General features: G+C 35.8%; 1 protein-coding gene across 1 annotated transcript; it reads left to right on the top strand.

The window, feature by feature from the left end:
- Window positions 1-327: 327 nt before the first annotated feature.
- Window positions 328-24,061, top strand: jumu (Forkhead box protein N4 jumeau). The gene is made up of 7 exons (XM_077439075.1): window positions 328-627; window positions 19,307-19,423; window positions 19,513-20,480; window positions 20,565-20,689; window positions 20,778-21,061; window positions 21,160-21,250; window positions 21,331-24,061. Exons 2-7 carry the CDS (start codon window positions 19,325-19,327, stop codon window positions 21,432-21,434), a joined length of 1,671 nt encoding a protein of 556 aa, XP_077295201.1. The 5' UTR covers window positions 328-627; window positions 19,307-19,324; the 3' UTR covers window positions 21,435-24,061.
- The last annotated feature ends 834 nt before the right edge of the window (window positions 24,062-24,895 follow it).

The following is a 24,895-nucleotide window of genomic DNA, read 5'->3' as shown; positions in this document are numbered from 1 at the left end:
ACATTTGATTAAATTTCTTTGAATTGTTTTATTTTATTTAAATTTATTTGAATATTCGTTTGTTTTTTGTTAAATTTAGCGTCATACATACAAAGTCTCTTTCGAAATTATAGAAAATAGTACGGATTGTTGTATTTTTCGAAACGTCAAATGTCACGTTGACGTTTCGCACGAGACTCAACAACAGATACACGTGCCGCCTTTGAAAGGTGGCGTATTCGGCCCGTTTTAGTTTAGAACGGTCGTCAATAAATCTGAAACGAATTGTCGGATGGGAATGAGCGGGATCGGAGGCTGGAATGGAATAATGCATAATTTGTTTTGTAGATAATTCGACTTGGCGCGCTTCGGCAAGATGGCAACGCGGCAAAGTGTGGGGCGAGCGAGCGACAGTGGCGACAGTGGCGCCAGCGGAGATCGTCCGCAGCGCTGACACTCGTCGTCGGTGGCACTCGCGCCGGTTCGCCGCGCACTCCGCACTCCGCTCTCGCTGTCAAGCGCGCCGATCGTCGACCGCTGATCGCTGACCGCTGATCGTCGTCATTCGTTTCCCGCCAATTGTGACGAGCGATTCCTCGTCAGACGGAACACTCCATTGCGACGACGCAGCGAATTGAGACCCGTCCGGTTAGTTGGATTTGCAAACGCTGCCAGGCCCCGGTGTAAACAAACGGCGGCCATTTTTTTTCCCGGCATTTTTTACGTCAAGCGCGTTTTCCCGCGCCGGCCCAAATGTCATTGTGCAACGGTATCCGCCCGTTTTTGCGAGGCACTTACGTCGTTTGCGACGCTCGTGCAGAGGGTGGTTGGAGTGTCGTTGTTCGTTGGTCGTTGGTCTTTTGGCGACGAGGTAAGATGGAGGGTTCGTGGAGCGCGGCGCCGACCAATGGGGTGGTCGCCGGGTGCCACGTGACCGCTCTCCGCCAATCAGAGCGCTCGTTTCAAATGCGCGCCGGCTGCGTTCGCGGACCACCTGTCAGTCTTGGCCGCAGCACCCCGGCCGGCGCTGCCTGCACCTCGGCCTCCCCCGACCCTCGACCCTCCACCCCATACCCTGGAAAAACACCACGACTCCAACTGTCATCACTGTGTATGTATTTTATTTACGTCGATTCGGACGTGCCGTGTATGTATGTGTAATATTTATCTGTATGAGTGTGTGTGTGTGTGTGTGTGTCGTTCCGACGACTCAGCTTGACATTTCGTTTATCTTCATTTGTTTTTTTTATTTATTTTTTTCATTTGTTTTTTCCATCTTGTACGTGTAATTGTTTTTTTTTTGTATGGTGGTTTTTTTTTTTTATAAGGTCTCGTATAAAAATGTGTAAATTATTTTTTTTTTATTTGCGTTAATTTTTCGTTTTAAAAATGTGTATGCTTTTGTGGTCGTAAAGGTACATAATAAAACGGTGAGTTTTTGTTCCATTCCGAGCGGCGAGAATCTTCCCGCGCATACTGACTGCCTAGCGTAGATTATCGGCGGTGGTGCTCAAACTGTTTTGTTTTCGTTCATTTTTTTTTTTTTGTAAACTTTAATGTCAATTTTTCTTTTTATTATTTTTTTAAATTGTATGTATGACTTAATTTGCGTTTAGAAAATGTTTATTTTGTTCGTAATTGATGTGAAAAAATTAGTGCTAAAATGCTTTTTTTTTCTCGATGATTCGTTATTTAAAATTAATTTGATATCTATATAGAGTGCATTTTTTTTAATTTACACTTGTAAAAATTTCATACTAAATTCTGTTAATAGAATACGCACACGTATAGATTTATATCACTACTTTGATTAACTGTAATTAGACATTTTTAAACGTTCGTTTCGGTTGATATAAAATGTACTTTATTTTGTCGATTTCAAATTATATTCAACATAATATTTTTTTATTGTACTACAATTAGGAATTTTTTTCTTTCAATTTTGCGTATCAACCATTGTACCATATATTTTATTTCTACAAATTAAATTTTTTTGTTTAAACTCTACATACTCAGTTTACATTAGAATATACATAAAGTTTGATGTTTATTTTTAAAAATTTAACCAACGATTATTTTTCAGCAATCATTTTTAAAAACTAAATATCAGTAATATCAGTTCATACAACTTGGTACATGTACTACTGTATTTTCCAAAATTGATTAAAATAAAAATTACCGATAAATTTCGCTCATTCTCTAAATAACAGAAATTTAATAAAGAACATTTTTTAAACTCGATAGTAACTAGTAAAAAAGTGGGGTCAGTTAAGTTTAAATAACCATTTAATCAAAAAGTTTAAAATTATATTTTAAAAAATTGTATTTTTTCAAAAAAACATTTTTTCTTTTAATTCCGTGTTACAATATATGAATATCGTATAATTTTAAAGATCAATTCATCATATTATTTATCACCATATTTGTTATTTCCTTATAAAATTGGTTGTGACTGATCTATTTTTTTTGTTTAAATTACATATAATTCAATTTATACAAATAATCTCATATGAAAATTTCCAAATTTGAAAATTATATAATTTTTCCACACGATTATTATTTTTAAAATCGTTTAAAAGTTAATTTGAGTTTAAGATTACGTATTCAAAGTAAATGCGTTCAAAATGTTTGACGTTTGTGTCGGAAAGTGGTTCGGTACGTTTTCTCGTTCGTTTGTATATATACTAATAATAACAATAATAATGCTAATGTCATGTAAAGAGTGATGTGCGAGTCACGTGCGCGCATTTCCCTCCAAAACGTGCCGAAAGCCTGCTTTCATAACAAAACAAACGTCACAGGTTGGACAGCAGACGTATTTATTACGCGTGTTTGCCGATGTATTATTATAGGTGTATATATACTGTACAATATAATAGTAACGCACGTCATTGGGACAACGAACTCGACACACTTTATTTCGCCGTCGAGTTGCATTTCGAATTGACGTTATCGATTATTGAAACGTACTTCCCCCATACGACGCCTATCTACATATCATGCCAATACGATAAAATTGTTTATTTTCTTTTTTTTTTACTGCAACTGCACGTACCCCCCCCCCCCCGCAACCGAATGAATGCATCGAATGTGTATTTTTTTGATTTTTAAATGATCATTCACTAAATTATGTTCACAATACGTCTTATATCTATTTTCATAGCTACTGATGTCTACTGATCGTTTGGTGCCACTTTAGTATGCTGTCTACCTTCACGTTTTTATGTTAATATGCGGTCTCAGTTCTCGCGTGGGACAGTGAGCATGAATAATACCGACCCTAACAACCTCATCTTAAATAAATAGGGCTTACCCTAACTTAACCTAACCTGACCCTTAAATAAACAGGTGTTGCCTGCTAAGATGTTTTTTTTTGTGAAAATATTGATGAAACAAAAAAAAACATATCTTAGCAGCCAACACCTATTTATTTAAGGGTCAGGTTAGGTTAGGTTAAGTTAGGGTTGGCCCTATTCATTAAAGATTTGGTTGTTAGGGTTGGTATTTTCTTCGCTGCGGATGATATTTTGATAGAAATGCTTCGACATCATTATGGGGCGGCAAGAAAAAATTACAATAAACAGGCCGTTGCTACGATACAAAAAAAAAATAGTCGACTGCGATTCACCGATCATTCTCTATTTTACAATTTTAATTTAATTTTGTAAGTAATCATAGTATTATATTATTCTAATGTTAAAGCATACTAGGAAAATAGCTCAAAAAACTATTTACAATTCTTAATCAAATGTAAATATTACATTTGTAATTGATTTTTCGATGTTTTTTTTTTAAATTTAATTATACATTGTAAACGTGCACTTATTTGCTCGTTACTTTAAAAGCGTCAAACTAATTTTGGCACTGCCCATGATCGCTCTCCAAGTGTGAGTATGTGTGTGTGTTTGTTTTTTGTTGTTGCGCGTGTCATCTGATCAATGGTGGTTGTTTTACGCGCGCGATAGAGTAGTGAGTGAATGGTGTGGAATTGTGCGCCCCCCGCGTTTGAGAACCCGCGACATTGAATCGTGTGGTGTGGAGTTGGGTGTGTGTGTGTGTGTGTGGAGTGGTGTGGTGGTGTGGTAGTGGTGCTCGCTCGGCTCTCCTGCTCAAGGACAACGCGCCAGAGCGAGACAGCGGTAGCGCGCTAGAGCGAGACGCACTCTCTCACTCGTCTCGCCCCTCTACCCCTCTCTTCGCCCCGTCAATGAACTCTGTCGGCCCCCACGGTCGACCAGCCCCACACCACACACACACTCTCACTCGCTCGCTCGCTCACTCTGTCGATTATTATTAAATTTATATTATTATTTTTATTATATATCTAAAGTATTTATTTTATTTTTATCTATACTTTTTTTCATCGTCCTTATAAAAATGTATGATAAGATGCACATCTGTCGCTTGCGCAACTGTGCACAGTGTCTCGACTCTGCGATCGATGATACATACGCCACATTTATGCATGTGTGTGTGTGCGCGTTCGTCTAGTACTGTGCCGAGTTTGAGCGGGAAATCATACTATGGCGATACTTTTTCGACTTGTTTTTTATTGTTTTATTTTTACCATAGTACATACTATGACAGGTTGCTCCCAAATCGACACTTATCGCCAAAATTGTATATATGGGAGTTTTTTTTTTTTTTTATATAATTGTATATTCAATCGGACAGTAATGTTGATAGAGGATAGCTGTGAGAAAGCGTTTCAACAATTAAATGAGATAAATGGGAAAAGACCGATCGATTCGAACGTTATTGATAGGGTTGCCAGGCGTCCCGATTAATCGGGATTGTCACTCGTTTTCCAGTTTTTAATATTTTCTATTATGCATACTTTTTAAGCAATTTCAAAGGGACAAATTGATGGATTTATTGATTAAGAAGTAGCAAAGTTTTATGAAACATTGACAGATTATTTGAAACAAATGCCATTAAAAGAATATTCTGTGTTTTCCTGGATGAGCTCGGAAAAAATAACAGAATGTCTAGATATTGAAAAAATAGTTGAATATTTATATACGAAAAATATTATAAAAATGATACATATTTGTTGATTTAGAAATATATTAAAAAGTGAATTACAATCTCCAAATTGGAATGGAAAAATAGCTGTAGAAAAATGGGTAGTTATAAGTAATGTAAATTAAATAGTAGCTACATGTATGGCAGCCCAAGCGAGCCAAAATCTCGGGAAGAGGAAAAAACTAAGTGGTCTAATATTGTTGATTTTTTCGAGGGGTCCCGGTTTGACTTAAAAAAAAACTGGCAACCTTAGTTATTAATGTCGGAATTTGAATAGCAACTAGCTCGAACTTGGGACATTTCAGTTGCTAGCAACGTGTGTTGACTTAAATGTGTGTGTTAGTTATCCTTGCATCAATATAATGTCAATAAACAAAGAAGAATTTTGATGTAACTGAAAGTTGAAAATGTTATGTACGAGTATGTACTATCTCAAAGTTGATAAAATTTCGACTAACCTGTAAACCGGAAGAAATAATTCTTTTAATAAACAATATTTTATTTTGATATTGAGTATTACAATAATACAGTATCCGGACAGCAGGTGTATCAAAAAATGCTTCGACTGTCGGTATGTGTGTCAAAAACAAATTTTGTTTTTGATTCTAATGTTCCTCAAACAAATACTTTTTGGTTAAATTTAAATCCGATTTTATTTTTGTGTCAGTTTGCTTATAAGTTCGATTGTAAAAGAGCCGTTCTTGTCTGCGGACGTTAAAATTACGTGGATAAAATTATTATTTACTACATTGGACGCATTCACATCCAACGTCTGTGAGTGTTAGCAGATGTAATACCTGTTGGATGTAAATACACTCATAGATCGAAGTGGTGCGTATCAAAATGTAAATATTTCGAATTGTACGAATGCTGAATACAATTTGAATTTACTATAAAGAAATGGGTCTAAAAATCCCCGCTCTACTCACCCACTAGCTGATTCATGTTCTTGTTTGCTGATGCACGTGAATTACTTACATTTCCATCAGAATATTCTGCATTATTTTTTTTATACTAGCTACTACGTATGTCACTGCACATTGAGTATATTATGAATTGTAATACAAACACGTGCGATGTTTTTAAATCGATCTTTATCTTGAAAATAAAAAATATAACTAAAAATGAACATTCTATTCGTTATAATGAAACACGATAGTGTTAAAATTGCTCCCAAAAATAGGGGTTTCTAACAATATGTATTTATTTTGTGTACCATGTGAAAGCAAGTGTTGAATTTTGTACGTAATACCGTAATCGTTGAACTGTCAAAATATTGTTTGGATCCATTTTTGCACAGCAAAAGATCCCAACATAAACACAACCACAAACTGTTCCCCTTTTGCACTCGTTTTGCACGCAAAACTTAACAATACGTTAGTATTGTACGGTTGGTGAACATTTCGGAACTTGTGCATGTTCACGGACACATTGACGACCTCGAATTATCATTACATAATAAATATATACTACGTTTTGGTATGTGTATATTTATATTTACATTTACATTTTACGCGTGTTGAGGATCTGTGATCTCGCCTTGGAGGGTTTCTTCACAATACCTGAGCGGTTTATACACAGGTAAACAGAATTCTTCCCGAGAACCTGTATTCTTCTTACCTTCCATATTGTTCTCCGATGCGATGATACACCTTCCCCAATAGTAAAAAAAAAAACAACAATAAACCAACCCTAAAAATTCTTTGTACGTGTATGCTCTCGATTGCCTTCAGAGACGAAATTTTGACAACTTTATTTATATGATTTTTTTTGTCAAAATTTAATGGCAGTGCATTGACCATTGCACAGAGTGCCGACGGTCTCACGCCGAAATAGTAGTAGTAGTGTAATGATCTAATCTGAGATTTTTGGCCGGGCCGATAAACTCTAAAAGACCACCTCACCTGTGGCCCCCCCGGTCACCGATCCTTCTGCCGTTTTCATCGCCAAAGTTGCACTCGAAGGTGAGAGAAGTGCACTCGGGGACAGAAATCGCGTCAGGTAGACAGCTGATGAAAACGTTCAACCTGTGAACTTTTAACACTGTCGAAAGTTGCATAATGTGAATGCAAGCGGTTTAGAAGCGCTCTCAACCGTTTCCGGACCGCGATGCGTTTTTTTTTTATTTCTCTCCCCTCCTCGAAACGGTTGCAACCTACATATCTATCTACATTGTAGGTATTCCTTGCTAGCGTGTGAATTTTTGGTGTCTAACCATTTTTTTCGCTTCGTATGAATGCCCACTTGTCATGTCCATTTATCTTGCACACTCGCAGACACTATCCAGTCCTACAGTGGGTCTGGAATAACAAGTGTGACGCTTTGATATTATTTCGGCTTTGAAGTATGGAGCAGTACCTGGGAAAGTCGGTTGACTCCTCAAAAATGGCTCGCATCTATCTGTTGTCGTCTGGTTATCCGTTTGAATGCCGATCGGCGTTTTGCCAACAAGTCTATGGTACTGAAAAACAACGATAGGCGTTGTATTTTGAGCATGTGCAAAGTAAACAAGAATACTACCCGCTAAGCCTTTCTAGGTAGCATTTAAAAAAAATGCATTGAACATGAGTCGTGTAATCCGTGTCAACGTCTATAAAGACTGGTTTACACCGGAATTTCTGAATTTGTAACCATAGCAGAATTTCCCGATGGAAATCCTTAACTGCTGAGTATTTTAGATTGTGAGCATTACGTTTTAACAACAATGAAGAAAATGGAACTAGTTGTGGAAAAATGCATTCATCAATAGACTTCTTTTGTTTATTTTATATTGTTGCAAGATATATTAGATAGTCTAAACACACCTTTACAAAACTCGAAATCCTCGGCGGTAGTTATCTAGGGTTTGTTTGGATTAGCTACAATTTTTATACCTGCTTTCTATTGGATTTCTAAATAATTACAGTTGGAAATGTTGGCGAAATTTTCAACGTGGCGGGTTTTCAATAGAAAAGACTTCAGCACTCAATTCGTATGTGGCAGTGGCGGATCGTGAGAATTCATAGGAGGGGGCTGTAGTACTGGTGATCAAATGCAGACAAAAATTGTATGCATATATGTGTACTATACTGGGAGTCTGCAGCCCATATAGACGGCAAAAAGAGCATATGTACTATACAGGGAGGGCTGTAGCCCCGCAGCCTATATAGACGAGCCGCCACTGGACTATGTGGTCATATTAAAGGGAAAGTATGACCGATTTCGACGTGAACTGTTGGATGCACCGAGCGTCCAGTCGAGGAGTAGTCGGCTCGCTCCAGATCACCATTATTATTCAAGACAAACGTACAATTTTTCCCGCAGTCGAGTTTCCACGTGGTTGCACTCTCGACGACAATGGTGGTGGTGGTGCTCGTGAGACTTCACCTTCAGTATTCTTGACAGGAAGAAATCGAGTTCTTTGTTACGTGTATGATGTACATATATTGTTCTCGCTTTGATATCCAATTGTGTTTGATATTTGTTTGTTATGTATGAGTGTGTGTAAGTATGTGCTTACTGATTTCGAAGTCAAGTTCACGGTTGTGTGTCCAATTAGTCAGGTGTGAAGATTGTCGAGTGATAATATTTACCTTTGCGAGAAAAATGCGAATGTGATATTGTTTATTTAATCTGCTCAGGGGTAATGACTCGGAATATGAAAGAAAGTGTGTGTACATATGTTGGGACTTTAGTTGCAGAAAAGTTTTGACTTATTGGATAAGTTTTAACGATTTTCTTTATGTCTAATTTTGGAATACGAGAAACATGTATACAATTTTTCTGTTTTGTATCGATCTTACATAATTGAAAAAATAGCTTCACATTTTTATATATAAGCAGCAATTATTATGTTCAAAAGCCACATTTTAACTTTAATTTTATCATTGTATAAAATTAAGAATTGAGTTTTTTTTGTGGAAATACACAATATCAAAGTATATAAGGGTTTCCGGCCCAAATCTTCATATGGGAGTCATGTTGAAGAAAAATGTGATCTATTTATTCAGCAGAGTTAAGGTCTATATAGCACAGCAACTCACGTAAAAGACAGTTTCTATTCATACTATCCCGCACCTCTCGGTTCCGACACGTTCTGATACTTTACGGTGACATGTACTGCTGTATAGTATGAATAGATTTTGTCGGCTACTATTACGTTCTACACCACGTTAGACATGAATGTGTGCATACAAAATTTATCAAGAAATTTTATTTAATAGAACATGAACACTCGCCTTTACAGACACTTCAAAGCGAAGCGATTGCACTTATGCAGATACAATACAATCAAAATACGTAAGCATTTTATACAATACAAATTCATACAAACATCCACAGTGACGTCTATGGAGAATTTTTTTCAGCATTTTAAAATCGAATTGGTGCACGCTGAATAACTTGAGATTAGCAAGAGATATAGGAGAGGAGCTGCTAGTTTTTACAGGAATCGTTTCAATTAAAATCAGAAAAATTGGCAAACTGACGAGAAACTATCGACCTGCAGTCACAAACCAAGGTCTTGCCAGCAGTGGGACTCGAACCTGTGACCACTCTGCTCGAAAGCATAATATGCTAACCATTCAACGCTGCTGGTTTACTTTACTTTTCTTAATACATGTCGCACTGTCTGCTACGTGCTGTGCTAGTATGAATGTACCTTTATAGCAGAAATTTTAATAAAAATATTTAGTATATAATCGTTGATAAATTCCTTGTTTGATTTTAAATGAATATTTTTTTCTTAACAAAAGTCAATATTTGTTTTTATTTATTTTAATAACACTGAGTAGGTGATGGATCCGAGGACTTTTACAAGAATTTAAATACAGAACAAAAAAATAGGCTAAAGCTATCGCATTGGGAATGAAATCACCTTTTGATTAGACATGCTAATACACACATTCTGTCGTTTTGTCAAATGCATACATTTTCAAAGGACATATGATGTATATCTAAGCACTGTGTATATTGGGTCATATAAAGTATATGGACCACCATAAACTGTAATCAAGCTCATATTGATCCGCGTGAAGATAATCACACACATACGAGTACGTACATTTTATATAAAAAAAAACCATGATTTTTAGTAAAAGTTTAGTAGAGATGTAGTAATCTAGTGTGTAGAATTCCATATTTGTTGAGCACGTTTTGAGTTGCCCGTGAACTTGCCGCCATTAGACTGTCTCGTTCAATGCCATTGCCGCATGAGAATATTATTCATTTATATGGCGCTCACCATACACACTCGCACACACACGACTAGTATCCTAGTGCTTACACTACTAATACTACTACTACTTCTACTACTACTAGTACTATGACTATGACTATGACTACTACCAGCATTAGCACGAGTCGGCGTTGAACTTTTGCCGCCAATTAAACCGAAACGTCTTCCCATACATCCCGCCGACTAAAATAAACTTTTACGCGCGCTCTTTATCAAAATGTATGTAGTATATATGTGTACATGTGTGGTTTTGGTCCATTTCGTTCGACCGTCTCAAGGAGGACAAGATCGTAAGGACGACCTTTTTTGGGCTTTATGTTTGTACGTACACGCACTACTACTATTCGAGTCGTCTTTTTTTGTTGTTGTTTAAATATTCGCGATTTCACGTTTTAAAAATTTCACGTGTGGCCTTGCTTGTCTTTGAGTCGGCTTGTGTGATTCTTTCTGATGTCGGGGGAGAAAGCTTCGTTTTCGAATTTCGTTGTCTTGGCGTGGAGGTTGAATTTAATTGTCGTATTTGTCTCGGGCTGTTCGTTGAGATTTTGAAGAGTCAGCAGATATGTCATCGATGTAATAAAGTCGGTCGAGTGATCCTGTTCTTAATGGTAATTGTCTTTTATTTATGGACTTAAAATGTTATTTTAATAGTACTTTTTTTTAAACGATCTTCGTATGTATGTATGTCATTAATTATTGTGAGCGTGAGAAAATTAAATGTCGAAATTTTGACTGATGTAGTAGCTTGTATTGATCTCTGATCATTACAATTCCTTATACTTTTATATATGTAGGTATGATGTCGGGTCCTTAACCCGTTGAGTTCTGACGTCTTTTCTGTTGAGAGCCCTCTACGCTGAAAATTTCCAACTAGAATTATTTAGAAATAATTCGCCAAAATAGAAAGCCAAAAGATAGGTATAAAAATTTTAGCTGATCCAAAAAAACCCTAGATAACTACCGCCGAGGATTTCGTAGGTGTGTTTAGACTCTCTAATATATCTTGCAACAATATAAAATAAACAAAAGAAGTCTATTAATTAATGTATTTTTCCAAAACTAGTTCCATCTTCTTCATTTTTGTTAAAATGTAATGCTCACAATCTAAAATTTTGCTATGGTTATAAATTCAGAAATTCCGGTGTAAACCAGTCTTAAAGGATTACACGACCCATGTTCAATGCATTTTTTTCAATGCTACCTGGGAAAGCTTAGCGGGTAGTATTCTTATTTACTTTGTGCACTTATTTGCACATCAAAATTCAACAAAATTTACTTTGTACATTAAAATTCAACCCTCAAACACGCCTATCGGAGTATTTCAGGCCCATGGACTTGTTGGAAAAACGCCGGTCGGCGTTGGTCGGCATTCAAAGAGTTAACCAGTTAGCTGCCACTCGCTATATATTGATATATTTATCTGTGCGCCAGCAATTTTTAAATTAGTTGTATATAGAATCATTAAAAATTTAAAACATCGTTTTTGGAATTGGGTTCTTCCATGTATAGTGCTTGTACAATAATTTTTGAATGGTAAATATTGTACGTTTTGGTAGCGACATCCACGTGACTCGCTGGCGTGGAAGCTAGTCAGTGTGCGACTCACGGGTGAGTCGCTGGCGTACAAAAGGTTAATTAAATCGCAAATGTTATGTCTCCCAATAAACTTATTTTTCGGGTCGATTTTTTATAGATTTAGTTTATAAAACGTCTTTTTAGCTTTAATTTTCTATTAGTTTTTTGCCCGTTGAAATTTCAATGGGTGGTTTTTTTTTAAATGATACGTGATACGACTTAAAATTCAAAGTGTCCCAAATCAATAAAAAAATCACAATCGATAGATAAAACATTGAATATTGATGCGAATACTCATTTTTGGCCCAGCATTACTTGATTTTGAATTAACCACTTAATCGCCACGTGTTTGTAGAAACCGATTCGATTATTTTATTATATGTGTTTGGTTGCCAAGCCTTGACACTACTTCATGATTATATCACAAACTATTTTTTTTTCAATTTCATTCATTTAATATCACAGCATATTATTAGATGTCGCTGTGAAGAAACCAAAATTAATTTCCAGCCTTACATACGAAATAGCGCACCGGTGCGCTTATGGCAATGAACCAAATATCTAATAAAAAGCAAACAGAAATCATTGTCATATTCGAATTCAGTGGGCCAAACTTAGTAAAGATTTTCCGGTAATATTTTGTTTCAGTTTTTTTCCACACGAGATTCCCAGAAGCAAAATCGATACATTCGTCTGTTGTATGTAGGGTCTCGAGCTACGACGTATTTCGTAGCCAGATACCTCACTACAGACTGCGATAAATCTCCATCAGTAGGCACTTTTAATACGTAGTGTAGTATGTGTTGTTTTGCGGCGACTGTACTCCTCTCATTGTAGTGGCTGAGTTTTAGGGGGGTTAAATGGGGGACTCACGGGGTTTTCTGGGGGTGAGGCAGACGCCCTCAGATCGATACGCGCCGCCACCCTTGCGCCCCTCCTCTCCTGCCCCTCGGCCCCGCCCTGCACACTCGACAGGGAACCGCGCCGATTATGATTACTTTGAGACTTAATTTTTACACACGTATAATAATGATGTTCAATACATATTTACATATGTAAATTTAATTACTGTGCGTCGATAATGCGAATAAACTTTTCGATAATGCGAATAAATTTTTCGTGTTTCGAATATTTATGTTAATTCGTGTCAATGGCAATGTAGATATGATAATTTTATTATCTTCGTGTGTATGTACGTACACACTATCAATATTTTGCCGGGGACGAAACGGTATTCTCTTTGTGTGTGCAAGAGAGGGGCGTGTCCGTCTTGTACTCGGTGAAGATAGTATTTTTGGGATTTTTGGGACGCATCTCTGAGCTGAACGCAGCGGGATGAGTCATGGATTGATCATTTAATTGATGTGAATATGTATTACGTATATGTAATTGCGGTGGCGCTGTATAGTGAAGTCTTTCACTAGAGTGATTGTATAATATTGTAGCGTGATAAATTGGCTGGATGGTTGAAATTATGGATATTTGCATCATTGGTAAGCTTCGTGGTTCGATTCTTTCAGTTTTGCGTAAACCTCGTGATTTATATTTGGAGTGGACGTGTAGAGGCGTTTCCGAAATTGGAGTGAAAGGCGCAGCTGTAGTAGTATAGGTAGTTTACTGTTCTTGATCCGTCGGCCTGCCAGCTCCGAATGTAGCTCGGACCAAAACCGTCTAATGTTTATACCCAGCGGGTATTCTCAACGCGCATTGGTCGATGGGTCGCGAGACCTTATTGGTTGTTGTATACGGCTTGTTCATACGTCGAGGGCTTTTTGGCGCGAAAGCGAGATAGGGTGATCAGTGGTCGACGAGCGCTATTTTTTTTCTTATAAAAATCTTGATAATACCTTAACGTTATTTAATTCTTTAGTTTAAAATTGAATTTTGCCGGGTAGTAAGTAGATTAATGTATCGAGTCTACGATGGCTTCGTATATTGAATGTGTTCATTTATATTATTTTGTTGGTTGCCGAACCAATGGTGCGGTAGTTTATATGGAGGATGAATTGGATGATATCAGCCCCAAAAGGAGTTGGGGGTGAAACACATTTTGACGTTATATATTTTCTTATTTAGTATCCACTGAAAATTGTTAAATTTAAAGTTATGTCTTTACTATATATTGAACATCTCGAGATAACTCACATTAGGGACAAACCCTAATAATGTAATGCCATAAACTTAAACTTAAAAAAAATATAACCAGATATTGGTTTTCTAAGTATTTTATTGTATGTCTGGAAAAGCATTACGCAGCAATTTATTGTGCTGCGCCATAAAGCAAGGGACCAAATGTCAGCGGCTTGAAGAATACACAAAAAAAAGTATATTTTTATAATTTTTGCCCTATTTTGTACTTCGTATTTGCAAATAACACTGTTAATCTAGTCTCTAAATTCATTCATTTTTATTTTAATTTATTTGATTTACAACCTATAATATAGTATATAAATGTTACTTATTACACTAAAATCATGGAGATGATGAACAAAAAAAGGGTTCTGAGAAAAACATAAAAAGCCTCGATTCTCTAGATTTAAAGTACTACTTCCGGTTGAGATAAAAATATTCGAGCATTAAATTTATAATTTCTATTACACATAAAAATGTTTGAGTCTGATTCAGTTAACGGTTTGAGAGATAATTGAATTCAAACACTAAAAAAAAAGAGGACACCTATAAGGGGAGGTACCATTTCCGGTCAACTTAAAAAAATTGCATAGTACCGATAAGAATAACGGTGTTCAAAAAATCCCCAAAATACACAGACACACATTTTTTTATTCTAGATCATGAAAATATGATCAGTGATCGATTCTGAGTTCGAATCAGTCAACATCTCGAGTTTGAATTTTCGCATAATCACAAAACTTCATCTATTGTTACTACTAGAGGTAGGACCGGAAGCGTGCCGTTCTTTGTTTATTGTTCGTTGTGCATTGTTCATTTTTATGATGAACCTTTGTTAAAGGTTCGCCGAACCTTTTTTTTTTTGCACTCTAGCTTTGTGAATAGACCCAAAACGCCGTGATTCCTGGAAAAAGCACGCTCTCTATCCGCCCTTTAGTTACTATGTACGTAGATAAAGTTATAATTTGTCACCGGAGCCTGAGGGGGCCGTGTATTGTTCAAAGGTTGTAAATGCATTGTTAAAGGTTTGCCGAACAATGGATAGCACTGCGACTATCCTACCTCTAGTTATAATACCGAGAATGCAATATATTAGCTGAGATAAATAATACAATAAAGGCTACCCCTATTTTCGTAAAATTGTTTTGGGATTCTTCGCGTTTATCTTGCAAAATTACTCGATAGTATTTAATATGTGAGGATGAAAATGATGATTTTGTATAGTAATAAAAACTTATTTTTAATTGAAAAAAAAAATGAATTTGCGTTTGCCGCCATTTATTTTTGAGTGTTTTGAAATTTAGCAGTAGTTTAATTAGAGGAAACCTATACAACGTGTATTTATTATTGCATCCATTCAAAGCGTTGATCTAAATTTCAATTTGGATTAGTCCGAGTATCGGTTACTGTTATTAAAAATAACCTTGGGGGCAAAATTTTAAAATTATAATTCTACCAGCAAGAGCAGGTGTATTTATTACGTCTGTGTGTGTTTTTTTGTCGGCAGTGAAATAATATATATATATATATAATATAATTCACGTACGAGATAAAAGTCGATTCGTTTCGAGCGCAATACCCATTTAATGTACGAGTATACTGCGTTCAACCCCGTCCGTTTATTGGAGGGTTCGCTCCCCTCGTTCGGGGTTCATCTGCCAAAAAACGGCCACCCCTCTTCAAAAACCAAACCCCCCCACCCCATCGTTCGCTCCGACCGACTGCTTATTTCGTTTCAAACTTACGACGATGCTTATAATAAAACGCTCACTTCGAATTGCATATTCGCTTGAAAATTCTGCAAGTTCTTCGAAGGCGGTCGAGCGCGAACTGACTTCCGTCGAGACAGTTGGCTTGCATAAAACGAAAGCAGCGTGCTGCATACTGCAACGGATGCACACACACTCTCTCTCTCTCTCTGTTTACGTTTTAGTTCGGTGTCCTGAAATATGTGCATGCATACGTATACGTGTGCTTTTTTATATATTTCCAACTGCACCTGTCTTCTGATCGATCGTTATTATGCGTAGATGGGTTTTTAAAACATCCGTGACTTGTAAAACGTATAAAACATCCGTGCCTCTGACACGTATAATTGATAAAATCAACCACGGGCGTTGCTCCACAACCGCTCGACCAGTTCAGCGCGGCTTACATTAACCACTTAATCGCCGTGCGTTTGTAGAAACAGATTCGATTGTTTTATTATGTGTGTTTAGCGCCGATCCTTGACACAATATTGAAAATATTGACTTTTTCATTAGTATTGCAGGATATTTTTAGATGAAGATTTTCACTGTGAAGAAACCAAAATTAATTTCGAGTCATTGCCTTAAATATGAAGGAGTGCACTTATGGCGATGAAGTGGTTTAGATTACTCGAAAACGTATTAACCCTTTGAGTGCGGAAAATTCAACTAGAATTATTTAGAAATCCAATAGAAAGCCGGTATAAAAAGTGTAGCTAATTCAAACAAACCCTAGATAACTACCGCCGAGGATTTCGAGTTTTGTAAAGGTGTGTTTAGATTTTCTAATATATCTTGCAATAATATCAAATAAACAAAATGAGTCTATTATTGAATGTATTTTTTCAAAACTAGTTCCATCTTCTTCATTGTTGTTAAAATGTAATGGTCACAATCTAAATTCCAAGCCACAATGTAAAATACTCATCATATGGCGATTTCCATCGGGTAATTCTGCTATGGTTATTAAAACCGATGTAAAAGAGGCGTTATAAACGTTGACAAATGAATGAAACGTATTTACACGACTCATGTTCAATGCTTTTTTTTAATGCTACCTTTCAAGGCTTAGCAGGTATGTTTTCTTGTTTACTTTGTACATGCTCTAAATACAACGCCCATCGGCGTTTTGCAGGCCCATGGACTTGTCAGCAGAACGCTGATCGGCGTTGGTCAGCATTCAAAGGGTTAATCATCATTGAATATTTTCACCACTCTTGCCAAACGTTGCATGGGATGGTTTCCAATATGCCATGTCGCCTGAATAATGATTTGGAATGAAAAGTAATAGCATTTTAGATTGGCGGTATGAATATACGACGGTTTTCACAGGTGCAGTTTTAAGTTTTATACCGGGGTTTACTAAGTAATGAAAAAAACTCTAATATGAGGGGTAGAATTTTTGGTAACGGGTTGAAAAAGGTTGGTAGTCGCTGGTATAGGCATATACAAGGTCTCCTCGTTTTCGTAGCAGATGTTCCTTTGTTCGTTGGTCGCTTTTCGCATATACTGGTTGCATTCGATGCTCGAGTTGCGCTTTGTTTATGTTCGTATCAACCGTTCCCACTTTCCCTTCGTATGCATGTGTGTATTTGCGGAAAGTCGATTCCGGAAGCAATAACAGTACCATTGTACTTTTCAGTGTATTCGGCGATAAAAGCTATTTTTACACCTGTAACTGTCGTAGAATACCTGTGTGTGTCGAGGGTGTAATTCTGTGTTATTTCGATGACCTCAAGATTTGCCCGTGTATGTACGCACGTACGTGTGTAAGGTAACACCTGGATTTTTTTTTATATTGTGGGATGTAAAAGAACGACGATGAAAGCGAGACTTATCATATTTGTAATGGACGTATTGTTTTGAGATCCATATGAGACGTCTGGTTGAAAAATGTTATCACGGAGAGAATAGAGATGCCGTTTTGCAGGATTATGATCGTTGTGCTGTGTATTTTCGTACGCACAGCATTACAAAAGCTCAAGCTTTTGTGATTGAGTTTACTAAATACTTAAAGGAGTTGAATTCTCTTGTTTACACAAAGAGTCGTTTCATTTACGAAGGCTCACCCCCCCCCCCTCTTTTTGGCTAAGGTATGCAAAAAACAGCGACCAGTACAAGATATCTGCGCGCGCATTTTTTTTGTGGGTGGGGGTAGGCCTTCGTGTATGCAATAATGCTTGTACGTTTTTTAGTTTGTAATTTTAAGATTTATAGGTAAATATGTAAGCCTAAACTTGGACATTGAACGCCAAGTTGCTACACAAAGTCCAATGCACTCAAATAAGTATGAAAAGTTGTATGCTTGGCATAACGAGGGGAGACAGGAAACGGAATAAGTGGAAGAGAAGTATGACAAGGGTGGTGGATAAATTGGGAGAGATTGAAGAAATCTAAATGGCAATGGGCGGGCCATGTGGCTAGAAGAATGGACAAAATAAGTGCTAGAATGGTACCCAAGAGAATGCAAAAGGGTAAAAGGAAGATAGGTAGACGAAATTAGGAAAATGTGTGGGGTGAGATGGATGAGAGTTAAGCAAAACAGAGACGAGAGGAAGCTTGTTGGAGAGGCCTTCATCCAGCAGTGAATGGCCGTAGATGATGATGATGATGATGATGATCTAAGACTAGTTAAAAAAAACTTTTTGCTTATTTTGAGTATTGTGTTGCATTTCATGTGGAGGTAAATCTGTATATACATATGCTTCATTTCCTTGAATACATGATGTATGTGATGTCAAACATTGTGATCATTATTTTTCCTGCAAAGCTCGTAAAATGTTCTTATTTATGTGTATATTATATAAACCTTTGTACATTTTTAATGAACGATTGCCTCGAAAACTTTTACACATAATGTTACGCGTAATTATATACATAATTTTACTTTGTTCGGTGAGTTTCATACTCTAATCTCGTGTAGGTTGCGGTTTTCACTTTTCCCGCCATTTCGATTACGTATTGGGTTTCGATTTTTGAATTCGCCTCATTTCTTCGACAACACGTACCGTGGCTTTTTGACGCGAAAACTTCGTTTATTCGTTGTATATTAACCGAGGAGGTGTGGAGTAGTCAGTGGAGGTACGTGCATCATTAAATGAAAGTAGTTGGTTGCGAACAAAGAAGTTTCGTCGGTTCTTAATCGCATTATTGCGCAACCTTGTTTCATTCAACAGCTGCTTTTGCGGTGTGTCGCCCACGCAACCTACGTTCTCCCATTAAATTCGTTCATATTTATCTGACTCTCGTGTGTGTTATTGCTAGTTAATATTGTAATTTATCGCTGTCGGCTCTTTTTTTCCTTCTCTCAATGGAATAATATCATGTAGTATGTACATCTGAAGTGAAAAGTTATAAGTTTTGCGCGCGCTCTTCTCGCGGGCTTTTGCCTGGTTTTTCTCGTGAAACTCTCGGCCAAAACTGGTTCTGGTCCATGATGTGTGTGTTTGTTCCATTGTACACTCTGGCTCGTTCTTGTGTGTCCTAGGATACACTTCTCATGACCTGCATCAAAACATTTATCCTTGCGGAATGTTTACAAAAACTCGATCGAATTGTACCCATACTTGTTCGTCCATTAAGAATGATATAAATATCAACTTTGTTCTTTATCTGTTTGTTTTTTTCTTTCCAGTATTTATACGAATGTAGCATGATGGACCTCTATATGACTGATTCGCTTCAAGACATGCTCGATATAGACATCAAATCCGAGGTAGCCACCGATTTAGGCAGTGCTTCTGATTTTTCGGTAAATATTATATAAACACAATTTACATATATGAGTATATTGTTCTTAATCAAATGTATATATATATATTTTTTTTTTTTCTTTTTTAGGATGCTCTAGGTGTAAGTTTTTCTGATTTGCCGCCGTTATTAGACATAGAGATGGATAATGCCACTACGTGGATTACCGGTCTCAATTCCAACTCTCACAACTCTTCAAACTTTGTGCATAATCTGGATCTGTACGGGTCCGAGGCCAACGCCGTGATGGTCAATCCCAATTCCGTGATGCCCTCAATGTTCTCCGAATCTCCGTATAAGAATAGCGACGATCAAGACTCGAATCACATGTTGAATTCGTCGGAGAGTTGCGACTCGAGCAGGTCGTCGACGCCTAGTCCGGTAGAGTACAAAAACGAATCTCTTTTGGATAATAGAGAGTATATGAAAATCATGAAGATGAAGATGGAGGACGACGACGAGGACAGCGACAGTTCTGTCGGTGCCGAGTTCGTCCGCGACTCTAAACTGATCTTTGCCAAGAAGAACACCCTGATTAACGATATCAAAGAGGAGATCGAAGAAGAGCTCGAGGAGGTGCACGTCAACATCCCGACGAATATCATTTCATATCCAAATTTGAAAATAAACACGTCAAAGCCGGAGTTATTAAAAATAAACACTAAAAATTGTTCGATTTTAAGTTCCAATCACAATTTGACGAATGCTCAGATTATAAAAGCGTCGCCGAACGGCACGCAGACTATTATATCGGGGAATATTCACATCGTGGGGCATCCGCAGTCGAGAACGCTGCTCTCCAGCGCTAATAAAAATTCAGCCACCATTTTGATAGACAATGGCACGTTAAATAATAATAGACAGATAATTAAGCCTACCACAACTTTTACTTCGTTTAGTGATACCGGAACAGCTAAATATATCGCTGTTAATAATAAACCTCAACATTGTGCTGATTTTCCCAAACCTGCGTATTCGTATTCATGTTTAATTGCGATGGCTTTGAAAAATTCACGCACCGGCAGTCTTCCAGTTGCTGAAATTTATAATTTTATGTGGTAAATATTTTGCAAATACTTTGTGTGCGACAGTTTGTGTTCCTAATTGGCAATGTTGTTTATTTGAGTAATCTCTTGTTACAGTCAACACTTTCCGTACTTTAAAACGGCGCCGAACGGTTGGAAGAATTCAGTCAGACATAATCTTAGTTTAAATAAGTGTTTTGAAAAGATTGAAAAACCCGCTACAAACGGCAGTCAAAGAAAAGGTACTGTTGATTGAATTTTGATGCGATTCGATGTATTCACTTCTGCTTATTGGATTGTAATTAACTTTGTATTCTATTGTCGTTTTAGGTTGTCTTTGGGCGATGAACCCGACGAAAGTCGTTAAAATGGACGAAGAAGTACAAAAATGGTCTCGTAAAGATCCTCAAGCTATTCGAAAGGCGATGGTCAGGCCTGATAGTTTGGAAGCTTTAGAGCGAGGGGAGATGAAGTTTTGCAGTGAGAATAACGGTGAAGACTATGGATCTGAAGAAGAGGAATTAGACGTCGACGAAGCGTACTTAGTGTCATCTTCCCCGGCTGGTTCGCCCACGCTCGTACATCATTATGATGATGAGACTAGCGATGTGGAGGTATATATTGTAATAATTTTATGCGGAATTTAAATGTTATGTAAATTAATATAAAATTGATAATATGCCATGTTGAATAATAATTTTTTTTTACGCAGGTTATGGAAAATACGTACGATGATGTAGAAGTGGAAGAAAGTAAACCTTTGATGTTGGAATTTGCATTGGCATCTTCACAGTTTCATACAGGTATTTTAAAGATGCATATGCTTAAGCAGATTGATGTTGTAAATTGATGTTTACTAATTTAATGTTTTTGTTTTTTCCAGAGAATCCTGCGAAAAGACCAAAAACTAATTTTATTTATCATACTGTGAGCGCAACGCCACATGTGAGTCGGAGAAAGGCACCTCTTGTGAATAGAATAGCGTAATTTTATTCAATTTGAACATTTCGTGTTTCATTATTTTTAAAATAGTTTAAATTGTAACCGTCTGATTAATTGTAAAATATGTAGTTACTCGAATTGAAATGGTAGTGCTGTTTGAAGTCGTAGGGAAATTAATTTTAATTAATTGCCATCGCTATGTACAAATGCAAAATGAATAGGAAATTTTGATTTTCTTTCCGCGGACGCTTATAATCGATTCTAATAAAATTTTTGTTTGTGAATGTAATTTTGGAGTATTTTACTATTTAATTATGGTTAAATATTGAACTAAGGTGATTTAATTATAGAAACCAATTTGTTGTTTGTTCATAAAGTAACTAGTGGAGAGTTCGATTGATGAATAATTGTAAAAATGCTTTTTTTTTTACTCTTACACTACTTTGGAACAATGGTTGTCATTTAGTTTGATCTCAAAAAATATGTTTAGGGCGTTGCAATTATTTCGGCATTGAATTTTTATGTAATATTGTTTTACATGATTAATTACAAATAATTGACGAGCAATAATTAGATAACACGTAAGGCATAGTGTAAAGAAGTCCCTCAAAGTGTGTATAGAACCTAAAACTGTACTTTCCGATAAAGATTTTTCTGTGTTTGAGAAATTTATCTTAAACGCGAAATGTGAATTATTTTGGTTTAATAAATTGAGTTGATTATTATAATTGAACCAGTGATAAACGACAAATTACTAAGTACGATTCGATTTTTGTCATATCGTATAATATTGTATTATATATTTTTTTTTATTAGAATTTACATACCGAAGCATTTTGGTGTTAATAAGTGCGTTAATTTTTGTGAGTAAGAGCTGAGTAACCTGATTGAATATTTTTCTACAAAATACTTTGACCTTTGGTAAATTCTTTTTCATTCCTGGCGATTTCCACCGTGAAATTGTTTTCGATGCTGAATAATCACTTGAAATATACATACATGTGTATAATTTTATTTTGCAATTTTAAGAATTTTAAAGTATACAATATATAGGCTGTGTAATTAAGTGATCACAAAAGTAATATTAAGAATGTACGTTAATGGATTACTTATTTATTTAAATTGATGTATAGTGACTTTTCGAATTTCAACTATGTACATATATTGTATTTAACTTTATGCAGTGTCTCTCGTCAATTCGAGATCGCTCAAACCGTTCTTCGCGGATTCTTGAAGTGTTCGCTTAACTATTTTGAATATATTGAATTCGTGCTTTACGAACATCTATGATGTTCTGAAGAATTGTTTGACCGATCTTTTGTTTGGTGGCGAACTTCGCAGACAGTGCACATAGCTAAATCCCAGTGTTAATTTAAGACGAGTTATGTATCTGGTACTTTAGCTGGTAGAAGATTGACCGTTGGTCTTTCGTTTCTAATAAAAAATTAGGTTTTTTGATTGAATTCATTTGAAGTGTATCGGAACATAATGAAATTTGTATGTTTAAATATACTTCAAATGTTCAATGATTGGATATACATTGATTTCAATGTTAGACTATGTTAAGATACGTTAAGTATAATATATATTTTACGAATGCAGATGACGTGTTATATGTTAATATGTAGTGTCCGATTCTGTATTATTTTGATACGCTTATGAATGCATTTTTTTTTTGTTGACTCGAGAGAAACGTAGATTAACTTCTGAAGTTAATGTCGTATCTTGAGCTGTTCAACAAAATACGATATTTTCCGCGCTTTTATATGCGGATTAAGTTTATAGTACAATTTTCGAAAAGTTTCACGATTTGAAATTGACGATAAATTCGAGAGATAAAACGAATGTAAATTAATTTTAAATCGATGAAATTTTGCTTATTTAAGTGCCCGAGGAAAATTATTTAGTCACAGGTTATTTTATTTTTGTCAATTTTAGTTTTTACACTTTTATACACACACCTATTATGATATTTTAGAGTGAGTTAAGTCGTGTAACTATTATTATATAGTAGTAATAAACTTTTGATAAATGGAATAGATTTGGCCGGAAATAAATTTCGGACCCGTTTGAGTTTATTATTGAAAGATTTAAACGATTTTTTTTTGTATATATAGGTATAAATTTAATGTATAAAAGGTATGTTGTTGTATCTTTGATGTTCAGTTGGAAATTGATCGCAGGTGATAATGATTCTACCATGATCGGAAATACTGTTGATTTTTTAAAATATTTATTTTAATTTATGCGTATTTATGTGTATTTAATTGTAAATCAAAACGGTTGCAATACTAATAAAAAAAAAAATAGTTGTATAAGTTGAATTTGACGTGACTAACATATACTGAAATAGAGAACGGTATAAGTTTTAAAAACTGTGATCAATTCCCTGAGTCAATTGATTTAAGAACATTTATGTGTAAAAAAAAAAGAAAATGTTTTGATATATGTAAGGATATTTTATTTTTATTTTTTTCAAAATCATCCGAAGTAAAACTGTCAATTAGTTAATCCTGTATATATATATTATAATATTCTTGTTGGGGCCATTTTTGTATAACTGAATCACATATGGGAATAATATATATATATGTTTTTTGTCTTTTCCGCGGTAAATATTAATATTATATTTGTACCAAGAGTCACTGCCACGTATTTATTTATGTATAATTAAAATATAAAAAAAAAAAATAGCTGTTATATGTATATTGAGGTAGAAATCAAATAGCAAATACGTTTTATATATATATTCTTATATGTATAATATACTTTGTGATGTTAAATATACATTCAATGCATGGTGTTAATTTGGCGAATATTTTCATAGGTAAAATACTATACGTTAATAATAAATCATATTTGTTCCGTTGCATGTATACAGTTAAATAGCACAATTTGTTGTGGAGTTTTGAGAATTTGAAATGGAATTTTGCATTGTGAAAACATATCTTAGCCTTAGTATGTGTCGTTCATTACGTTTCGTGGCTGTTGAGATGTGTTTTTTTTTGTTTTACATGGATTCAGTGTCAGTTTTAGGGGGGGGGGGGGTCGGCGGCGCCCGAGGGCGCCAAATAAGTTTGGGCGCCGAACGATGCGCCGAAGACGCTTTAAAATTTAAAATTAGAGCGCCAAAAGTCATTAAAAATTTTAAATTAGAGCGCCAAAGGCGAAAGTTCTTTCTAAGGGTGTTTAGAAAAAATTGCCCGAGGGCGCCCCATCGGGTGTAAGGCTGGCACTGCATATATAGTGTGGTCTGTAGTGAATAATTGGTATAAAGATATTTTTATTTTATATTTATCTGCGCGTCATCTTGAGCAAATTTGATATCTCCGTTATATAAGAATTCACGTCTACTTTTGACATATGCATTAATATATAGTATATATATATATATGTATATTAAATAATGGATTAGAAATTACTAGTGAAGTAGATATTTTCGTGCAATTTTGTATTGCATCACATCAATAATGTACAAAAATGTATGCTAATACATATATACATAC

Source organism: Arctopsyche grandis, chromosome 9 (genome assembly GCF_051622035.1).
Source record: "Arctopsyche grandis isolate Sample6627 chromosome 9, ASM5162203v2, whole genome shotgun sequence".
Taxonomy (NCBI): Eukaryota; Metazoa; Arthropoda; class Insecta; order Trichoptera; family Hydropsychidae; genus Arctopsyche; species Arctopsyche grandis.
This window is presented reverse-complemented; position numbering and strand designations above follow the sequence as displayed.

Coding starts and splice junctions, on each gene's coding strand:
- jumu (XM_077439075.1), top strand. CDS start 19,325: ATGATGGACCTCTATATGACTGATTCGCTTCAAGACATGCTCGATATA. Junction 19,424..19,512: donor GCAGTGCTTCTGATTTTTCG/GTAAATATTATA, acceptor TTTCTTTTTTAG/GATGCTCTAGGTGTAAGTTT. Junction 21,251..21,330: donor ATCTTCACAGTTTCATACAG/GTATTTTAAAGA, acceptor TGTTTTTTCCAG/AGAATCCTGCGAAAAGACCA.